Source organism: Halichoeres trimaculatus, unplaced genomic scaffold (assembly GCF_033239565.1).
Source record: "Halichoeres trimaculatus isolate MK-OKI-2021-1 unplaced genomic scaffold, fHalTri1.1 fHalTri1_scaffold_18, whole genome shotgun sequence".
Lineage (NCBI taxonomy): Eukaryota > Metazoa > Chordata > Actinopteri > Labriformes > Labridae > Halichoeres > Halichoeres trimaculatus.
Window position 1 is genome coordinate 12,615,940 of NW_027437196.1, and position 19,985 is coordinate 12,635,924.

The 19,985-nt window shown below is 39.0% G+C and overlaps 2 protein-coding genes across 2 annotated transcripts; both read left to right on the top strand.

Annotated features, from left to right (window-relative positions):
- Nucleotides 1–5,963: 5,963 nt before the first annotated feature.
- LOC141807842 (uncharacterized) lies at nucleotides 5,964–18,165 on the top strand. Its single transcript, XM_074694059.1, has 8 exons — nucleotides 5,964–6,091; nucleotides 6,174–6,261; nucleotides 6,357–6,710; nucleotides 7,348–7,426; nucleotides 10,318–10,448; nucleotides 10,908–10,955; nucleotides 16,766–16,896; nucleotides 18,009–18,165. The coding sequence occupies exons 1-8, from the start codon at nucleotides 5,964–5,966 to the stop codon at nucleotides 18,163–18,165; spliced, it is 1,116 nt and encodes a 371-aa protein (XP_074550160.1).
- On the top strand, nucleotides 11,678–16,451 carry LOC141807803 (xin actin-binding repeat-containing protein 1-like). Its single transcript, XM_074694016.1, has 3 exons — nucleotides 11,678–11,692; nucleotides 11,814–14,172; nucleotides 14,284–16,451. Exons 1-3 carry the CDS (start codon nucleotides 11,678–11,680, stop codon nucleotides 16,449–16,451), a joined length of 4,542 nt encoding a protein of 1,513 aa, XP_074550117.1.
- Nucleotides 18,166–19,985: the final 1,820 nt, after the last annotated feature.

Consider the following 19,985-nt stretch of genomic DNA (forward strand, 5'->3'; position numbering starts at 1 on the left):
GCTGAGTCACACACACACACACACACACACACACACACACACACACACACACACACACACACACACACACACACACACACACACACATACACACACACTGTGCCTAACCTTTGTGCCATAATCATGCGTACTAACCATCCAAGCACAACTCATGACTGCCGGACATGTGTGGTGTGTATTTGTCACTCACACAGAGCAGGATCATCACACGAGAATCACAAGCTCCAAACCTCTGAAGATGTCAGACTGTTCCTGTCTGCTGCAGATAACGCTGCTGCATGAAAATGAGAAGTTCTGGGGGAAAAAGCAGCCGGGTTACATGAGGTAACAGAAACTGTCTCTGATACTTGAGACGGATTAGTCTTGAGTATATAGATTGATTTTAACGTCTGGGGTGGCTTTTTGCTTATGTGTGCTTACTGGAGCAACATTATTAAACAGCTCTGACCTTATCTTCCTCCACTATCTGCTCTGTCTACTCTCGGCTATACATTCTGGGTTATTTCAGCGCACTGAAGTAACCCAGTTTGGCCTTGAAAAGCCCCACTGTAGTGTTCCCATATAACCCTGCTGTGTGAGACAATGCAGGGCGCAGGGTTTCCCCAGTCTCTACCGCCCCCAGGTGGAGAGATGTATAGAAAAAGAATGCCAGAACGTAAGGCCTTCTCACGGCTGTTTTTACCCATGTATGTTTCTCACAGAAAGCACACAAGCGTCTCCGAGTTTGTCACGCATTATAATCAGCAGGTATTTAAAAGTTCCTGCAAAAAGCCGCAGATCTTTCCCCCTTTCGCTTTAAAACAGCTGGCTGGTGCAAGCAAGCATGCAAGCATGTGTGTTCAAACATAGACCAGGCCAGTAAACTTCCCCTAATAACACCACACAGTTCACAGTCAAAGGCGGCACCATTGCATATTCCCTTTGATCTCCACAGCGCCTCAGAGACAGACACAGGAGTGGGCTTTTTGAAGGGAGGGATGAGGCTTGTAGTCAGAGGAGGAGCAGAAAAGGAGGAGGGGGGGAGACAGCTAGGCTGAATCTCTCCTTTTTTTTTCCTTTTTGCCCCAGGGGTGTGTGCTTCTGCTGCTGCTGCTGTTGCTCTCTCTTTGTCTGGAGACTGATTAACAGGGAACAAGACTTAAGAGAGGGAGTATGAATTGTGTGTGCCGACAAAGGCTTCCATTGTCTCAGAGCTTTGCTGCATTTTACAAGTGTGAAAAAATAGAGGGGAAACCCAGATTAAAAACAATGTGACCACATTGAAGGAAATTATCATTTAAGTTAAGATAACTAACTACTTTCTAAAAGAAATATACAGTCATACACACTCAAGCAAAATCAAGTCATTAAAGAGGGTTTAACTTTATTCTCCCTCCATCACCCTGTATTGCTTGACATTCATTCTGTTTTTAAAAAAAATCCTAAATATCAGTGTTCATCTGACACACTTTGTCTTAGTCACTGTCTCTTTAAGGCTCCCACTACACAAACCCCCTTTCTTCTGATTGGACAACCCTCTAGAGGCCTGTCAGGAGAGGAGATATACTCTGACCTTGGTGTTTGAGGCCCACCCCTTCAACCTGTGATGACTCAGTGAGGAGATCCTTATCCTTTTGATGACCTCGTCATTTAAGCAAGTCTCATGAAGATCTGGTTAAGGTCTCATACTACTTTTAACAGCCCATTTTGAGAGGTTTACTGACAGATTGAGATTTTTACAACATATGAATATGTGGTGGTTTGAAGACTGCTTATGTTTTGTACTGACACCCGTCATTGTTACTTTATATCCATCTTTAAATTGTGTAATATATGGCACCCCTTCTTTAACTTAAAGGGGACATATCATGCTTGTTTCTCCTTTTCACTTTGCCAGACTAGGATACCCGTAAAGCATTTCTGCCCTCAGTACAAGTCATTTAGTTCCTTCATTGCCCCACAATAGCGTTCTCAATATCCTCATTTTAGGCCATTCTGAAGATCTCGTTGAAACGCTCTGTTTCGAGAATGACCTCCAGTAACCTCACAACGTCACAGCCCTTTGTGCTCTGATTGGTCAGTTCTATCAGAGTGGCAGAGGGGGTAGAGCCAGGGGAGCGGTTTTTGCAGCATGGCAGTATTTACAAAATCGCCACATTGAATGGAGCAGACCTAGCGAGTTTGCTGTTTGCCAAAACTTCACTGTAAGGCATTGATAGCACTAATAAAATGGCAGAGTGTAGGATACGTCCTTTTGTATTGGACCCCGAGTCAGACCTGGATGGTTCTGCAGCTCAGGAGGAAGAAAATCCACCTGGACACAGATCATCTCAGGACGCTTCAGTGTGGTGAGTCAAACCAGTACTGTAACATGTAGAGTTTATACGTTTATACTCGGCTCTTGGTGGGTGTATCCCTCGGTGGCGGTTGTGTGACTAACTGACATCACAGAGGAGCTGCTTTATCAGATTACTCTAATAAAAAGAAAGATACCTCGTGTCGTCAACAGTCAAAATCTCGCGGCTAACTGGCAATGACCTATTGTCAGAGGCATCAAATCTTGTTCTAGAATATCAGAAAAAAATAAAATACCTAATTTTTTTGAAAATTCAGGGGGTGAAAGGTCTTGTTTTCAAATTTATTATATTATATGTAAGTATTAAATCAGGGATCAGCATGATATGTCCCTTTTAAAAGCGTAACACATAGTGATGTAAATATCTGTTAACCATGGTTGTTTTAATATTGGGTACACTGACTTAAACCATTTGAAATAGTGTTTTTAATCATTCTTGATTTATGTTTATCTTATCTCCTGCCTAGAATTTAAATAATATCTGTAAACTAACTTATTAATTAACTGTTACTAGTTACCACAACCAAAAAAGCGCATCTTGTATTTTTATCATTATAAGAAAGTGCTTTTAGGGGAATTACGTTAGCATGAGGTTGTGCTTGTTTTGCTGCCACCCAGTGGCAAAACCAGCTCACTGCACTCTAAAGTTCCAGTTTATGAGGATTATAATTTTTCTGATTTATAAAGAATTGATCTTTTATCATTTTTCAGTTGCTCAATATAAAAACTTCTACTTGAAATGAGGCCTGAGCATATTTTCTGGAATAGATGCAAAAATTGGTTCAGTCTTTGTCATAAAATCATTTTAATAATTGGTGTAGATCGGTGTCAAAGTGCTGCTTCTGCCTTAAAAGTCCAGGGTTTCTTACAAATAGTGCAGTAACTCAACTTCACCACAAGAGAGCATGGTTATCATAAATGAAGTAACATTACAAACAAGGAAGGAGCAGCTGTGTGTTCACATGCACTTTGACAAACTGTAGCTCATCACGCCTTGTTTCCCATCATGCCTTGTGCCAGATTAAGTGTGCTGTGTCTTAAGCTTCATCTTTGTAGTTATTGGTAGTTTTATGTTGCTTAACTTCTTCTTTAGTGGAACAATAGCTGAGAGTTTGTTTCATGAGCACAGTCATAGTTACCAGCCAAACAGCGGTGTTAAGAAGCATTTAAAAGCTGACATGGTAAATAGATAACTTTTCCAGATAAAGTCTCATGATTAGCCAGACCCAATCTGTGCAGAAAAAAAGCTTTATACTGCTGGTATGTGCCTGCCAAATCAGGCATCTCAATCTGAGGAGTGGATTATAATCATTGTAACAGACCTTTAAACTAGGTTTCATAAATCACTCTCAAGAAAGGGCAGCAGCAGAGGCGAGGCAGCAGCATGTGCCAGGGGGATTGTGGTTGAGGTCAGTGTTGGTGTCGAGGGATTAAAGCTTCCTGCTGCTCTCACTTGATCCCTGAGGGTCAGCGGGTCCTGGAATTCCTGGGTGGAGACGAACTTCCAAACACTTGTTCCTCACAAGCTGTCTGGGCCAGTGAAATCTAATTTAAGAACCAAGATCATGTTGAAGAAGCACCTGAAAGTATTTTTGATGGTCCTTCTGTTTTTAGACTATATTCAGAGGGATGCGAGTCACATCATAAAAGAGCATTTTCTGGCTCTTTGTATCACATTTTCTAAAATATTAACATTTTTGAATAAAGGTCTCAAAATTTATATCTGTAAAAATCCATTTTTTTAGGTAGAAATAATTCATTTTCATCCGGTTCAGTTTTCTCTTAACAACTTAGAATAAATGTTGATGGCTACATATCACTACATGTTCCTGTTTCTACACGCTGCACCTTAAAGGGTGGGTGTTGAGCTGATTATAGTCTTTACTCTGTCTCTTTAGTCCCCCTGTAGTAGCTTTACACGATTTACAGCTCAAAAAATCCCATTCAATCTTAAACTGGTGTTTTAGAACAGTGTTTCTGAACTGTGGCCTGCTAGCGCCCCCCAATGGTCTGCCATAACCTTGAGTCGATTGAGTTTTTTATGGAACATTAGAAAAGAATGATTTGGGAGGAATTGGTTGAAAACATTGTCATATATATGATGTGAGTTGCAACATTTATGATCTGGGTTAATATATCACTCGGCTATCTGAGCTGTTGTTTTGGGGCTTTCTAACCTGGTGGTCTGTGAGTTTTTACGTGGGGATAAGCAGTCATTGGTCTGAACAATTCAAGAAACATTGCTTTAGAAAACCCTTATTTCAAATTAGCTGCTGTCACCTTAAGGAACCAGTCTCCACAAACCCCCTTTCCCCTGATTGGCCAGCCCTCTGGAGGCCTGTTAGTGGAACCTTTGTCCTTATGTGATGATGTCATCATTTTAGCAAGTGCAATGAAAAGCTCATCCTTTTATTTTTTCATATTTTATTGCTTTTTCTTCTTTGAATGTATGTTTGTAAATTTGGACATGTTGAGTATTTACATCCATGTTAGAAATATGGGAAAATTTCAAACCTCATCTTCTTCTACTGGCAACTAATGCTTTTCAAAATTTACAAACCAGACTCGAAAAAAATGCTTCCAACACAACAGATGTTAACACTGAAGAAATGTGCATGTGTTACAATGAACAAACTATTTTTCCTCTTTGTGCGTTCAAACTGATTTCAAAACTACAAATAAATGCTTTTTAAGTGTTTCATATGAATGAATAAATGAATCTGTTTGGATGCTCTACACACTCTAATCATGTAATATGTCATAAATTCTCTCATACGCGGTTTTATTGCATTGTAAATTTGTAAATCTTTAACCTGGTGATCTTCGTTAATCAGTATGTTTTCAAACTCAAAATGGGGACACACATATTTCATAAGATTATATTTATTGGTTGATCTTAGTATCTATACTTTTCTTTACCAAACATGACCTCAGAATTAGTTGATTAATTATTATTAGCAGATTGGTCCAGTTCTCCTGAAAAGTCATGTAGCAGAGAAAACATTCAATATCTAGTGATTTTTTTTTTTTATTTACCAACATTAGCTTCCACATTTCAGGTAAACACATCTGCTTTCATGAGATTTAAAAGTTCTTTTAAGCAGATTTGCTGCCCTGGACGTTTTGATGAATCATTTCACACACTCAGTGGTAATGAGGAAGAAAAAGGACTTTGCTCTCAGACGTTTCACACCGTGTGTGAGTCTTGTGATGCTGCGGAAGTGCACAGACACCGGCTGATCTGAAAGGTAACACACCTACTCTACTAAGAAATATACATTTTGTGTTTATTTTTGTGTTTTTGCACTCTTTCTTTGCTGTTTAACTCTGTTCCACGGTTCAAGTTTGTCACATAGTGCTGTGCATTGCTGTTGGCATAGTATGATATAACATGACATTTCTGTGGGTTAGCCATAAACTTTCAGCTTAATCAGGAGGTTATATGTACAGTAGCAGTTGTTCAACGGAAGCTACAACATGACTTACTAACAGGTGTAAGGAATAAAGAGATTCAGCATCTACTGAACCTTGACAGACTCACTCTTCAATGCTTTTGGTTATGAGGCATGCATATAAGATGTCAAAAATGCTTATTTGTAAACTTTGTGCTGCTGTGAGGTGATTGGACATGGAGTGGGAAAACAACCTGAGGCGTGCCCAGTCACTGAAGAGCGTCCAGTCGTCATGTGATAAACCCATCTGGACAGAGGCAGGGCTGAAGAGCAGGACGACAAGCGTGTCTCAGCTTGTTTCCAGGTAGATTTAATCCATCTGCAGCTGTGGAAACAAAAAAAGTTGCAAATTAGTGCATGATCCACATGATTTATGTATGCAACAGGTATCAAACAACAGTGGTTGTGAGCACCTCTACTCAAGAAACTACAGTAAATAAAGCTGAAACAAAGCTGAAGCAGATAATCACAGAGGTAACCTCTAGCTTCATATTGTGATGCTCAAACAACTTATCAAAACCAAGCCACACAGCTTCAATCAAATATTTTCCCATGCCTCTCATTTCTAGACATCACCGTCTAAACTGGAGACTCTGATGCTAAGAAATGAAGAAAGGGAACGGACTCGAGCCAAGACCAATTTGATCCGAAGTAAGTCAATGGGGAGTCTTCAAAAAACCACTGCATCCATTGGGACCCTGAAGGCTCTCTTTGAGTCGAAGGCTGCCACACAAAATAATTCAAAGAGCAGCTTCAGAGCCACAAGTTTCACTCCAGCGTACAAAGCAGCAGAGAGCACGCCGGTGATGAACGGAGGGATGGAAGAGGTAAAGAAGCCTGTGGAGGAACAAAAGGCCAAAAGTCCCCCTGATGTTCAAGCTGATGATACGAAAACCGATGAAAAAGATCACGTGACCCGAAAGGTAAATGCCTCCCTGTTTTTAGATCAAGGCTTCAACAGACTTAAAGAGGGGTGTGTTCTGTTTTTCCATATCTTAAACATGAATAAAAGTAACAAAGCTGGATATGCAGGCTAAATGTGCTACATATTCATGTGTAGAAATCGCTGTATCTGTCTGTTAATTGCTCAAAATGATCCACTTTAACAAAAAAATAAATAAAAGGAAAAAAAAAAAAAAAAAAAGGAAAAGAAGCATGAAAGGTCATAACACAAGGATCTCCCACTTAATTCCTGATGTGTTAGGTGGTCGATCTCAATGTCTGTGCATAGCTCTGCCTCCTCAGGGCTGACCAATCAGAGGGCAGGGGGTTTGTGGAGTGGGAAGCCTTAAAGAGACAGCAGCTAAAACAAAGTGTTTAAAACAGAGACTGGGAAAAAAGGTTTTGAAAACACCAGTGTAAAAAAAACAACACTCTTTTTTGATCTATAAATTATTTAAAGCAATTGTCGAGACAATATTAAGCCTGACACACAAGAGCAGGATTCCGTTTTTCCGTTAATTTAGATTTTACATTTTTACCATAGCTTACTCCTTTTTTTTTTAACAGTCTTTTTATTGTGTCACTGGACAGCCATCACAGTTCCTTCTTTCTCTCTAGGTGGCCAATCATACCCGCTTGGAAAGAAGAAAAACCATCGGTGGCATCGATTTTGAAAAACTTGCTGCCTCTCAAGCTGGTGAGTTGCAGAAAACATCTATTGAAACTATCTACTGTGAGTAATTCACCACCAACCTGATGACATGGTATTCTTACCTTATAAAGCCAGGATGTACAGGTTATGTAATTCAACTTGTCATAAAAAGTCATCTGAGTGTCTCTTTATGATTGGTTATCGGCAGATAGATGAAAGCTTCTTTATTGTTTAATAAAATAATTTTGATTTTACCATAAGAGCTCTCCATTAAACACATCAAGCAAACAGCCTTGTAATAAACTACATAATAAAACAATCTGCTAATTAAATCATAATACTGAGAAAGAGTACAAAGAGCAGTTGATGGGAAGAGGAAGTACACTCTGGACTACAGTTGTGATCAAATTTGTCATGGTTGCCATTACTGGTGAAAAAGCCTTTGGGTATAAATATTTTATGCCAATGTCAATGTCAGCTTTATTTATATAGCACATTTACAACAGCCAGTGGCCTACCAAAGTGCTTTAACAGTAAAAAGGCAGAAACAATAAAAAAATAAAAATCAAAGCCATAAAACGAATAAAAACATTAAAAGAATAGAACGTATAAAAACATAAAATAACAATATAGGCATAAAAAGTAAGAATATAAGTGGACTGCACCAAAAGCCAAAATGAACAAGTGTGTCTTTAAAAGACTTTTTAAAAAGGGCAATTTGAGAGAGGCTATTTGCCCTGCTGGCTGCAGAAGCACTGGAAACCATTAAAAAGCCATTCAAAAAAGATGATCTTGAAATAAATTTTATAGCCTGGTTCAAAAAAGACTTATTTTAAGACATGACAAGAAACAGGTATTAAAAGAGTCTATGATCTATGGGATAACGGGCATTTTAAAACATTTGAACCCTTAAGAACTCAATATAAAATATCATCCAAAGACAATTTTAAGTACTCACAAGTCAGGCATTAAGTGCAAACAAAAATGGGCACCCTTATTCCTTTAGGTGATTTTCAGATGCTAGAAAGAACTATTATGGGCAAACAAAAGCATCATCGTCTTGTATTAAAACTCTCATTGGAGCGGTTGAGGTACTGTATTAACAGAAAAATGCACCTGTTTATGTCACAGTGGAAAAGAATTTTGGAACTCTTGAAAATTCAGTGCACTTCAAACTCAGATTAACTGTCAGAATGCATTTTGGATTGTATAGTTTCTATACAACAGTACTTGATCGCATTCTATTTTTGTCTTTTGTCTTGCGTGCTCTCGGATGAATGCTGTATGTAGTATCATGGACCAACCAAGCAAATACTTTGTGGACTGGACTGTTTTTTTCTGTTTGTTATCTAAAAAAATTTAATAAAAAGAATTCTTCAAAAAAAAAAAAAAAAAACCTGCATGGCCCAGTGGGCCTATTTTGTCAAGCACCCTACAAGGCTAGCCCTGAAGCATATTTACCACATTTCACTCCCCACTCCTACCCTGTTTCCAGCTCTTTCCCACTTAGAGAAAAAAACAGGATGAGGATTTTTTTTGTGCATGTTTCTTTGAAGATGGCTGGCACTGAAGCTGTTTCCTAAGGGGCTAATGTCTCACCTTAACTCTGCCTTTTTACTCCAAACCAGATCAACCAAAGTTAAGTTGAGTTAGCATTTGAAACATGGCATCAACCAGTTATCAATGACTTCAAAAACTACACTTTAGAAAACCACTGGGTATCCATGTTTTAAATTGTCTTTAGTTTGTCTACATTAGTTTTAATAGTTTAACATTATTACTATCCATCTGCTAACCATCCTTGAAAAGCCATCTTTAGGTCTTTGGCTCAAGTCAAAGCTGGTGACGGTGTGACTGAAAAGGGTGGGGTGACATGGAGATAAGTTTCAGTACACAGTGACTGTGCAAGAAGCCGAGTCTGACTATTGGCTACACCAGAACAGGACAAAAATAGCAGGACTTGCGGCAAGTCCAGAATAAGTTCAGGAGGGTTATGGGGTCAGCTGTCACTAGGACAGAATTGACTGTGAGGGAGGGAGCAACTGAGGCTCCAGTACTAGGCACAGAGGAACATGGACAATGACCAAAACACATCCACGAACTCAGAAAGAACATAAGAGGACAGGAAGATTGGTAAAAGGTGGGAACTGATCGTCATCTGTGAGTACAGAATCAGATTTGCTATAAATGGTGTAAATGTAGAATCTGGTCAGACTATGTGAGAACAAAAAGTGTTGGGACGTTACAAGGCTTCCACTTAATCATGAAGTGTGTTTACTCTTTTTAACCCATGAAGCTGGGTGATTAGCTATACTGAAGAATTCTGCAATTCATGTCTGATGTTCAACATTATTATGCCCACCAGCATCAAGAGATGTTGACTCAAATTTTGCAACAAAGTCCCCCAATTATAACAGGTTTGTTGTCAGTAGCTCTGATCCTGGATGTCACAGCAATCGCTAATTTTGTAAAAACAGCTTTTGGGTGTTTTTTCTGACATATTTACTTCTGCTCTTCTATACTTAGTCAAATGCGTAACATGACTGTTCTTTTAGCTCTCAGTATTTGTGTCAGTGGAGTCAGGTATCTGTGCCTCTCCACTACAAGTGGTTCATTTATAGCTCGACCACATGGCAGCTGTCTAAAATGAGCTTTCAGAGTGTTGTTTCCAGTGTGTCACAAAATGTTCTACCTTACAATTTTGTGACAAATTTAAATATACAAGTCCACAATTAAAATTAATTTTATTCTGTTAATCTTGCAGTAAATATGAAGACACTCTGTAAAAAATGTGCAATGTCCTGGACCTTGCATTGACATAAGCATATGAGGACATTGACAACAAAGAGAACTCTGTTGTTTTTATGTTCTTCACGATGTAATCTGTCATACAGAAAGTGATCATTAAAATTTTGATCCCTCTAATGTCTCTGCAGACGAAAAGAGGAGGTCACTTGCAGATTTCAGAGACAACAAGGAGAAACTGAGCGTCTCTGTCAAAGCAATGTCTGCACTCTATCAGTCCAAGGTGGCACCTCGGGAATCAAATCGCAGCTTACAACAACAGGTAAACATCAGTACGCACTGAGTGTGGCTCAAATGTATTGAAACACTGTACAAGGAAAATAAGTGGAAGGCTTGTAGAATACACAACAAAAACTGAAAACAGAGCAAGGTATTTTACTTTCTTTTGGTTATAAATAGTCTCATTAGGCTTAACATGAGCTAAATTCACCTGACAAGTCCAGCAAATGTATCAAATCAAGATATCAAAAGACAGATCTATTGACAAAAAAAATGTTTCTTGTATTTTTCTCATCCCTTTGGCACATTTTTTAAACTCTATCCAAACACTTCTGTTTCATTGTTTTCTTTTAACATCTTGAAATAAGACTTCTTTTGAGAACAATAAATTCCACCTAACTTGTTGATGGCCCAAAGCCAAATCTGCAAACTAAGGTCAATGTGTGTGTTAACTTGACCAAATGGAATTGTTTTGTTTTTTTTTTTTGTTTTTTTTGCATAGGCACAAGAAAAATCATCTGAACCTGGGAAAAAAGCAAAACAATCCAAGGTAGGGTAGGACTGTTGTGTTGTGTTGTGTTGTGTGCATGGTGGTGTGCGATGGATCTGTGTTGCCACAATAAGAAAGTCTTTTAAAATGTAATATGTCAGAAATGTCAGAAACTAAACGCTTCATTTCTCAAGGATGCGCATTTTTTCTCAAAAGAAAGAAATGTAAACATGTGCCACGCCATGCCATTCCACTTTCTCTCATGTTATGTTCATCATTGTGAGTTGCATTGCATGTTGGTCTGGAGTTAAGCTAACCCACTGACCCCAGCATGTGGACACAAACCATCAGCCATGTTTTGGAAGGTAACTAACCACTCCTGAAGCTGCAAGCATGCCTTCCCGGCTGAAATACACCAGATGCGTCTGCAGTTCGTATCCATTCAAGCCAATGTGTTGACCTTCACTGGAACCTTTCCATTGCAGTATGTCTGCGTGGCTGGTCCGTCATGTTACAGCTAAGACGCAACCATCTTATTTTTGCCAGATGCAGAGCTGTGACGCATGAATTCAGTGTAGGGAAGATCGGAAACTACCTAAAAACCGGAAACTACCTAAAAACACTCAGTGACTTAATGGACATAATGAGTGGAGCCAGACCAGGAGTCCACAGGTTTGAGGTTTTACAGCCCAATATGAATAAAGAGAGGCTTATCAATTGAGTCTGAAGGTACTTCTTCATCTTGCAATTACAGCTGTCTGTCAGTCATGCAGCTTGTCAAAATGAGCAAGCCGTCGGTGTGAGTTGACAAACACAGTCAACACGCAACAGAACAGAGTCAGACTGCAGACGTATCTTGTGTATTTGAGGCATTACAGTCTGAAGCATGAGTTTTGCTGGAAATATCTCGTTATTGAGAATTCACTGAGGTTACTTTGTTCATCAAAGATGGCTGAAGAACCCCATCAGAGGAAAGCTGACCTGCCACCAGCTTCCTCAGCCAGACTCCCACCAGGACCAGAGGACAGCTTTGGCACGCATTCACAAAAGTCCATGCCATCCTATCTAACAAAAGAAGAGTTGTACAAACAACAGCAGAAATGTGAGCTGAGAAGACTCCTGAAGCACACTCACCCTGAGCTGAAAAAATTGGATAAAGTTGTGGATGAGGAACTGGCTGAGGTTTTGGGTGCAGAGTTTGGGGGAACAGCTGGTGAAACTGGATACGAAGGAGAGGTCCTTTCAAGACGCTTGTTATTTGAGAACTGTGCCTTGAGTAACAGAGTATCTCCTTGCTCCCACAAAATGCACATGGCAGAGTGGACTGTGGGAAGCGGCGATGTCAACAAAACACCAGCTGTGCCGGAGGAGCATGGTGAGAACAAAAGTGTTCAAGGGATCGACCAGGATGGCGAAATGCTTGGCTCAAGCCAGGAGAATATGAAGGAGGGAGAAGAGGAGATGACAAGGATAGACGTACAAGCTACCAGAAGGAAGTTTGAGAACCCATCTGCAGTGAACACATCTATACTGAAGCCAGACAAGAAGTACCAGAGTAAAGTTTCCATTTCTGGTGATGAAACGAGACCACTCCAAAAACAAGAGCAGCAACTTGCATGTTCCAAAAGAGATGATTTGGAAGACCAGATTCATCCACAAGTCCAAACTTCTCATATCCGTGGTCAAAGCCATCAGCCGTCTGGTATGGAACAGTTTTCTTATGATGAAAACACTTTTGACGATGAGCAGACAAGCCCTCCTGATCCAGAGAAGTTTGACGAAATAATCAAGACAAGTGCAGCTCTTTTCCAGAACAACCCATTCATCCCAACCAACATAGAAAGAGAGAACTTGCATACAGATACAACCAAATTCCAAAGAGTCGCAGAAGACAGCACAGAAGCTCTGAAATACCCAATAGCTAATGTAAAGAACAGAACTCATGTGTTTGAATCACTGCCATTTCACCAAATTAGGCACCAGAACCAAGATGAAATTGAAACTATGGTAGAAAATATTAAGGAAACCCTCAGTTCCCTCTATCATGTTGATGTCATCCATTCAGGCGGCTCAATCATTGAGGTTAATGAGACAATGTTGGCTAAAAAAGCCAAATTTACTGTATCAGAGGAGGGTCCAGAGATTAAATATGATGAGGTGGGTGAAGGTGGTGCACAAAACTTCATACTCCAGTTGCTACCAAGGGCAAATCTAAAGCCTCAAATCACGTACCTCAAGGAGAATAGTAATGGAAGTATGGAGGTTACAGCAGTGAAAGTACCTTTGCACAAGGGTCACTACACTACCCACCAAGACACAGAGTTCAAAACTGCTAATGTAGTTCAAGTTGTTGAGGATATTCTCAATCAAGACAACTCCCTGAGGAAAGGAGTGATATTCCAGGAGGATGTCAAAGGAAGTGCTGAGGTCTTCGTTTACTCCCTTTACAAGTTCTTTGACAAGGATGATGTTAAAAGGTACTGTCCTCCGCAAGCCACTGATGGTGATAATCAAGAACTAGAAAGGGAGGATGTTGGGAGAGTAGACAACCAGGAACCACAAAGAAGCTTTGTCAAATCAGCTATTAAAGGCCTTCTTGGAAATTCTGATGACCTAAGCTGCGGAGGATTAACAAGGCCTGATGTTGTTGTTAAGGGGAATGTTAAACTGTTCAAGAGTTGTATAGAAAAGGGTGATCTGGAGTATTTGAAATCACTTCAAGATGAGCCAGCACAGGAAGATCAAGAAGTTCCTTCAAATCAGAATTTGGCTGGACAGACTGAGACAGAGTTTCATCATGAACAAAGAGATGATCAGGAAGAGGAGGGTACTTCTGAATGGGTCCCAGTAGATGTTAAAAAACTGAAAAACATGTTCTCCAAAGATGGAGGGCCAGTCCAACCAAAGCAAAACAGATATCTTTATGAGAATAGTACTAAGTCTGTTTGCTCTACAATCACAGGTCATCACGTGTCACATGGAAAAGACCAGTTCCCTTTAAAATGCAATACCAGGGTACCTCCTCATGATCAAGTAAAAGAGCCATATGACTTGCCGCAAGGATCATCTGTACTTCTTAAGGCACAAGGTGGTGACATGGTCCACCAGGCAGAATTGGTTGAGGTGGTAGATGACAATGATGAAATTACTGATCTCCAAGCAGCAATTCATAGCCTCCAAGTAGCCACAATTGAGGCCAAGTCCTTACATCAGTCATCGCAAGAAAAACAGAAGTTCCTTGATCAAGGATCTTCCAAGGAGGTAGTTATCTCGGCTGGCCATGCCAATCTGTCAAGAACAGAAGCAGGAAATGAGGAACAAAATGAGAAACCATGCCTGGACCCAAGGTTTGATGAAGCTCCAGTTTCTTTTAACATCTCCTCTGAAGAGAAGTCAGAACCCCCAGGACTTCAAAATTATTGCTCAGAAACGTCAGCTCCACAGCAAGATGGTGAGGAAGTTGTTTTTGAGGGCAAACTCAAAGCCGCTTTAGACTCCTTGGGAAGATCCAACATCAATGTCACTCAAGGAGATTTCAGAGCGGCTATGATATACAGACGCTCATCCAAACCTCATAAAGGGCAACCACAATCAGGGGATGGGGAGTCTGTTCAAAAGACTAACAAGAAGTTTCTTTCACCTGTGACTGATCCTGAGCCGATTCAAGAGCCAGTGAAACAAGATGTTACAAAAAGACAAGTAACAACAGAAAATCTGGAGCCTCTAAGTCAAAATGAAACACCTACTGACCCATCGCTGAGTGCTGGCTCAGAAAAAAGCAGAAAGCCAACAAGTCACAAGCCAGTAATTCCACCTAAACCTGAGCATTTGAGAAAAAAACCTAGAGATATTCAATTCGCCAACACTGAGATTCCAGAGACAGTCGAATCAAACTCTATACAACCAATAGCAACAGCTTCCCAACCACTGGTGTTTACATCAGTTTCAACAAAGCAGGATCATCAGCAAAGCCAGATCAAAACAAGTGACGATGAAAACTCAGGACTTCCATCAGAGGGTCGTCTGGGAAATGAAGTTAATTCTGTCATTCAACAACAGGAGACAAACACCACAAGTCCCCAGGATGTCTCACATAAAGACAACATGGGTGAAACAGATGAAAGTCATGTAGATTTTCATAAGGCATGTCAAAAATTTGAAAGTAAAAAAGCAATTACAGTGAAGAGTGCTCCTGTAAAGCCCAAAAGAGTTAAAATAGCCCAGTCTGGAAATAAAAACGCTCAACTAATTTCTAGAAATGATAACTCCTCAGTAAACATACACACGGTTAAGGAACCCCAAAAAAACATTATTGATCCACAACAGAGTAGCCTAAATGCCTGCGGACAAGCTGCGGACAGCAAGGACAAGTATGGGAATGACCAGGAAAACAAAGTGGAGATAAGGGAAAAAAGAGGACGGACTGAAACAGAGGACCAGCGCAGACAGCGGCTCTCAGTTCATATGGATGAGATCATGAGAGGAAACATCTCGACAGCCATGGAGATCTTTGATAACTTGAGGAAACAGGAGGAACTGAAGTGCATTCTCAGTCGTGTGGAAGAAATTGAGGAAGACACAAGCGGGGTTGATGTGGCTTCACTGAGAGGAGTTTTTGAGAATGTTCCTGACTGGGTTGTTCACTCAGACAAAAAGAAAAAGCAAAAGGAAAATGTAGAACACAAAGAGGAAAGGCTCTTGCCATCAAGAGACAACACAGATGGTAAGTCCTCAGTGGCACATGTTTTTGGAGATCTTGAGCGAGCCAGTGAGGAAATCATGAACCTGAAAGAACAGACTTTATCTAGACTTATGGACATAGAAGAGACCATAAAGAAGGCTCTGTACTCTGTCTCTACTTTGAAATCAGACTCTGATATTGCTGGTTTATCAAGCTTGTTCAAAGAGTCAATGGGGGCAGTGCAAGGGTCTCCATCCTCTGGTAATATTAGAAAAATAAGCATTGGGTCAAGTAGAAAAGAATCACAGCCAACAAAAAGCAGCCCTGCAGCACTAAGAAACACAGCTCAGCAAGATGACCAGCTTTCAGGTGTTGCATCATCTTCAAAACGAGTGAGTCCTCCAACTTCACCAGCTTACATCTCCATCCAGTCAGCTGCAAGAAAGACAGATAAAGAGGATGGGCCTCCACAAGGTGCTACTATCTGCCCTGCATGTCAGCACAGCCCTGTAACCAAAGGGAAATACCGGACTACAAAAACCCTTAAATGCAACAGCCCTGCACAAAACAGGAAAAAGGACCCCAGAAAAGGAGGCCAAAAGCAGTCCTCTCAGGACAAACGTAATCCTAAACAAGAGCTCAGTGTGGTCGATGTGCAGGCTGCCTCTGAGGGGATTCTAGGAACCAAAACAGTTACAGAGAACTATGAGAGGACTGATAGCTTAGGAAACAGGTTTTACTCCTCTAAAACTTCCACTGTAGTCACTACTCAACCAGAAACTACAACAACCTCAGGTCTCACTGTGGATACTCCGGCAACATATCAGGTCACCACGTACCCTGAAGTTCTGTTGCCTATCAATCAGAAACGTTAAAATCATTCAGTATGTGGAGTGAATCACTGCTAGCTTACAGTTAGCATTTTTGTTATTCTTTATGAGACTGTTGTTTTTTAATATAAAATATGCAGTTAATTGATGTTTGAATTTTTTATTACTATTCATAAGTTTTTGTGTGTTTGAAATTTCATTGATGTTTGAAGTTTTTTAGTCTGGTTTCTTTAAGTTCTTGATCTGAAATTGGTTATGAATTTAATTTTTTCATTTTGCGTTTATTGTCATATAATGCTTATTGATTTCAATAGAAAAAAATCACTTTGACCAAGCTCAGTCTGTGTGTGTGTTTTCAGTTTCTGCCCAGTTGTCAGGAGATGTGTTCAGCCTGTTCAAAGCCTGTTTATCCAATGGAAAAAGTTACCACAGACAAACACATTTTTCACAAAACCTGCTTCTGCTGTAAACAGTGCAAGAAAATATTAAGGTGAGATATTTAATAATTTTTTGCAAAAGAATCAACTTTGATTTATCACTCCAATGATTCATTTGTGATTTTGTGCTAGCCAAAAAATGTGACAGCCCAATACCTCTCCTTTTGGTACCGCAAAAGTTACATATGCTAGGATTAGCTGTGCAGCAAACATTAAGACGTTCTGACTGCTTAATGTCAGAAAACAGCACGGGAAGAATCATTTTTCAATTGTAAATCAATGAGCTAATTTTGAAAGCTAAACATGACCTTTTCACAGAAACAATTCAACTATTAATGGAACTTCAAGAGCGTTACATTTCATTGAGTACTGGGAGGTAAAATTTATGACAGCTTATCCTCTCTTACCTGCCACGTGTGACCAAATACACCTGTCTGCACCATAGTTTGAATGCCCGCTAAAAACTTGCTCAAGCGAAGGTCTTGTCTCGTAACTCATTAACTAGCATGTGGCTGTGGTACGCTAGACCATGGGCGGGGCTTATCGGCGTTATAACGTCAACAAACCACCCTGGAGAAATATGATTGGTCAACTTTGTCTGTCATTAGAAAAATGTGCCGAACCACCAATCACATAGCAAGAAGCGTTTTTTGCCCAGCAACAGCGGAGGTGAAATATTGTGATAGGCTGACAGACTGACTTCTTTGATTTAACCCTTCAAGAACCATTACAAATCAAAAAGGTGTTTTTTTTTCTTCCCCAAGAATAATTTTGGTAATGAATTAATCAAAAATAAATAAATAAATAACTAAATAAAATATGTGAATTGGATTTCATTGAGGGCTCTGCTAAAAGCCACCTTGGTGAATCAGTATGGCAAAAAAAAAAAAAAAAAAAAAAAGATTTAAACTAATTTGGGAGAAAATCACACATTCAGGTCATTCAATACAGCCCAATTTCTATTGGACAGATATATTCCGATTTACATGTTTGTTCAAATGATTTATGATGCATAACAGTAGCCTTTTTTTTTTTTACTTGAGCAACTGTCCAGGTTGCAATTTTGACTCTTGTAAAAGGAATCACAAATGATTAATTTAAATTTAATTTGAGTGATTACAGTACTTAATTTAAAATTTATCTGAATAACTGTTCTCACTTATAGCATGCAGAATTATGCACCACTATATGGGGAATTCTATTGCATATTTCACTACAAACAACTGTTCAGAAGAAAAGGGAATTATGATGAAGGCTTTGGACATGCTCAGCACAAGAACAGATGGCTTCTCAAGAACACTGATGATGAGTCTGAGGCATAATCATCAAATCTGACAATGTAAGTACCAGAAGACAACACAAAAATGTAACACTTTATTTATGATATCATGGTCTTTCTAACTCATCCACTTTTCTTACTTTTATTAAGTTATTTTCTGTTTTACTCCTCAGCTCATGGTGACTTTGACGACATGAAAACTCTTCTTGAAGATGTGTTTGAGTCACCATAAAAAATACTACCCCTGTTTGAATCATAAAACTAAGCATACATTGATTGGTAATTAATGAAAGCGGAAATCTGTGTACTTAAATCATCAACAGGAAATGAAGAACTGTGACGCGATTACATATGATATTGTCTCTTTCAGTCAGTGAATTTTACAAGGTTATTTAGCCTTTTTAGATGGATGTGTCTGTAAATGACATTCTAAAAAAAGTTTTTGTTTGCTTCTCAAGAAGTTTGACGAATTCCAAAGCCTCTTAGTACAGCCATCATGTCTTCCCTAAATACAACCAGGAGAGGGGGCTGTGGGCTTTTTTATATATTTTTTTACTCACTGTGTATCTAGTTAATTTCTTGAAGCCTCCTTCTTCAGATTTCTGAATCTTCTCCACAAATGCATTTAACACTTTTGCCTCTTCTTTAATTCATGATTAAATTATCTTCAGCTTTTTTGGTCACTAACTAGTATTCAACAAGAAAATGTCAACCTAAGCTTCTAAAAAACTCCTGTGAGGAAGTTCTTTGTGTAAAAAAGGGCAAGCCCACTCTCCTTCCTGTACATGTGTGATTTTTATTTTTATAATTAATAATTTCTCTCTTTCTTTCTTTTTCAAGTTTTTAACTACTTTGCCTTTGAAATGTAAAAAAACAAAGCTGATGACATGTCTCCTGGGCAGTCACATCAAACATTAAAAATATGGAAACAGTTTATCATTATGCTGATGGTCTTTTTTTTCTACCACTGAAGGGTTCATAAGGCAACAAATGTTCTTATTTTGTCTCGTATTCAATGAAAACAACAAACAGTGGACTCAAAGACAAAGCAGGTTTAATCAGTTACACGGAAAGTAGTACAGGTATGCTGTTAAAAAAAAAATCAGTCAAAAGTATATACATAAATTGTCTCTCCAAAAAAAAAAGTTGTTATAATGTCCATATAATGAAAGTGACTAAATAATGGTAACTAAATAAATTTGATGTCTGGTCAAGAACAGAGTTAAACTAAAAGGATGTTAAAAGTAACATCAAATAAAAAAAAAAACATGTTGACAACAATAAATTCAATTAAAAAAAATGATTTAACACATTAAACGTAAATATGTTAGCCCCTTAATTCAGTTTTATCATGGTTTCTGTGTCCTGCAATGGAAAATAAAGGCTGTATTATTGAGCAACAAGAGAAATTAAAAGTTTGGAATTAAAGTATTAATATCAGGAGAATAAAAACTGGATGCTCCTCTGTAGAAAACTTTCTTGCATAATCTTACAACTTACAACAATGTGGTGTTGATAAGCTAAGAGATAAAGTACTTAGCTATTCATGAAACCTAAAGTGAGTTATAACTTCCCAAGATGCCAGGTTACTACTTCTGACTGAAAGTTTAATGATAAGGGGCTAGCCACTTTGTAAATTTACACAATTATTCTTGTAATATTATTGTTTTATTTTCTTAAATCACTGACTTTGTTGTCACAAATTTACACCTTCACTTCACTTCAAATATAAAATTGTTAACCGACAAAAATTAACCGAACTTTCTGAATATGACTTCAGGGCTAATCAAAATTTGTGCTCTTCATTTTGTCCAGATTCATTCACTGCATCTCTGAAAATAAGCACAAAAAAGATCATCTCAT

Bases quoted from the DNA above. Each gene is read 5' to 3' on its own strand.
- LOC141807842 (XM_074694059.1), top strand. From the start codon at position 5,964: ATGGAGTGGGAAAACAACCTGAGGCGTGCCCAGTCACTGAAGAGCGTC. The intron at 6,711-7,347 runs GTAAATGCCTCC...CTTTCTCTCTAG, and splicing joins AAGATCACGTGACCCGAAAG to GTGGCCAATCATACCCGCTT. The intron at 10,956-16,765 runs GTAGGGTAGGAC...GTGTGTTTTCAG, and splicing joins AAAAAGCAAAACAATCCAAG to TTTCTGCCCAGTTGTCAGGA.
- LOC141807803 (XM_074694016.1), top strand. The intron at 14,173-14,283 runs GCCATGCCAATC...TCTCCTCTGAAG, and splicing joins GGAGGTAGTTATCTCGGCTG to AGAAGTCAGAACCCCCAGGA.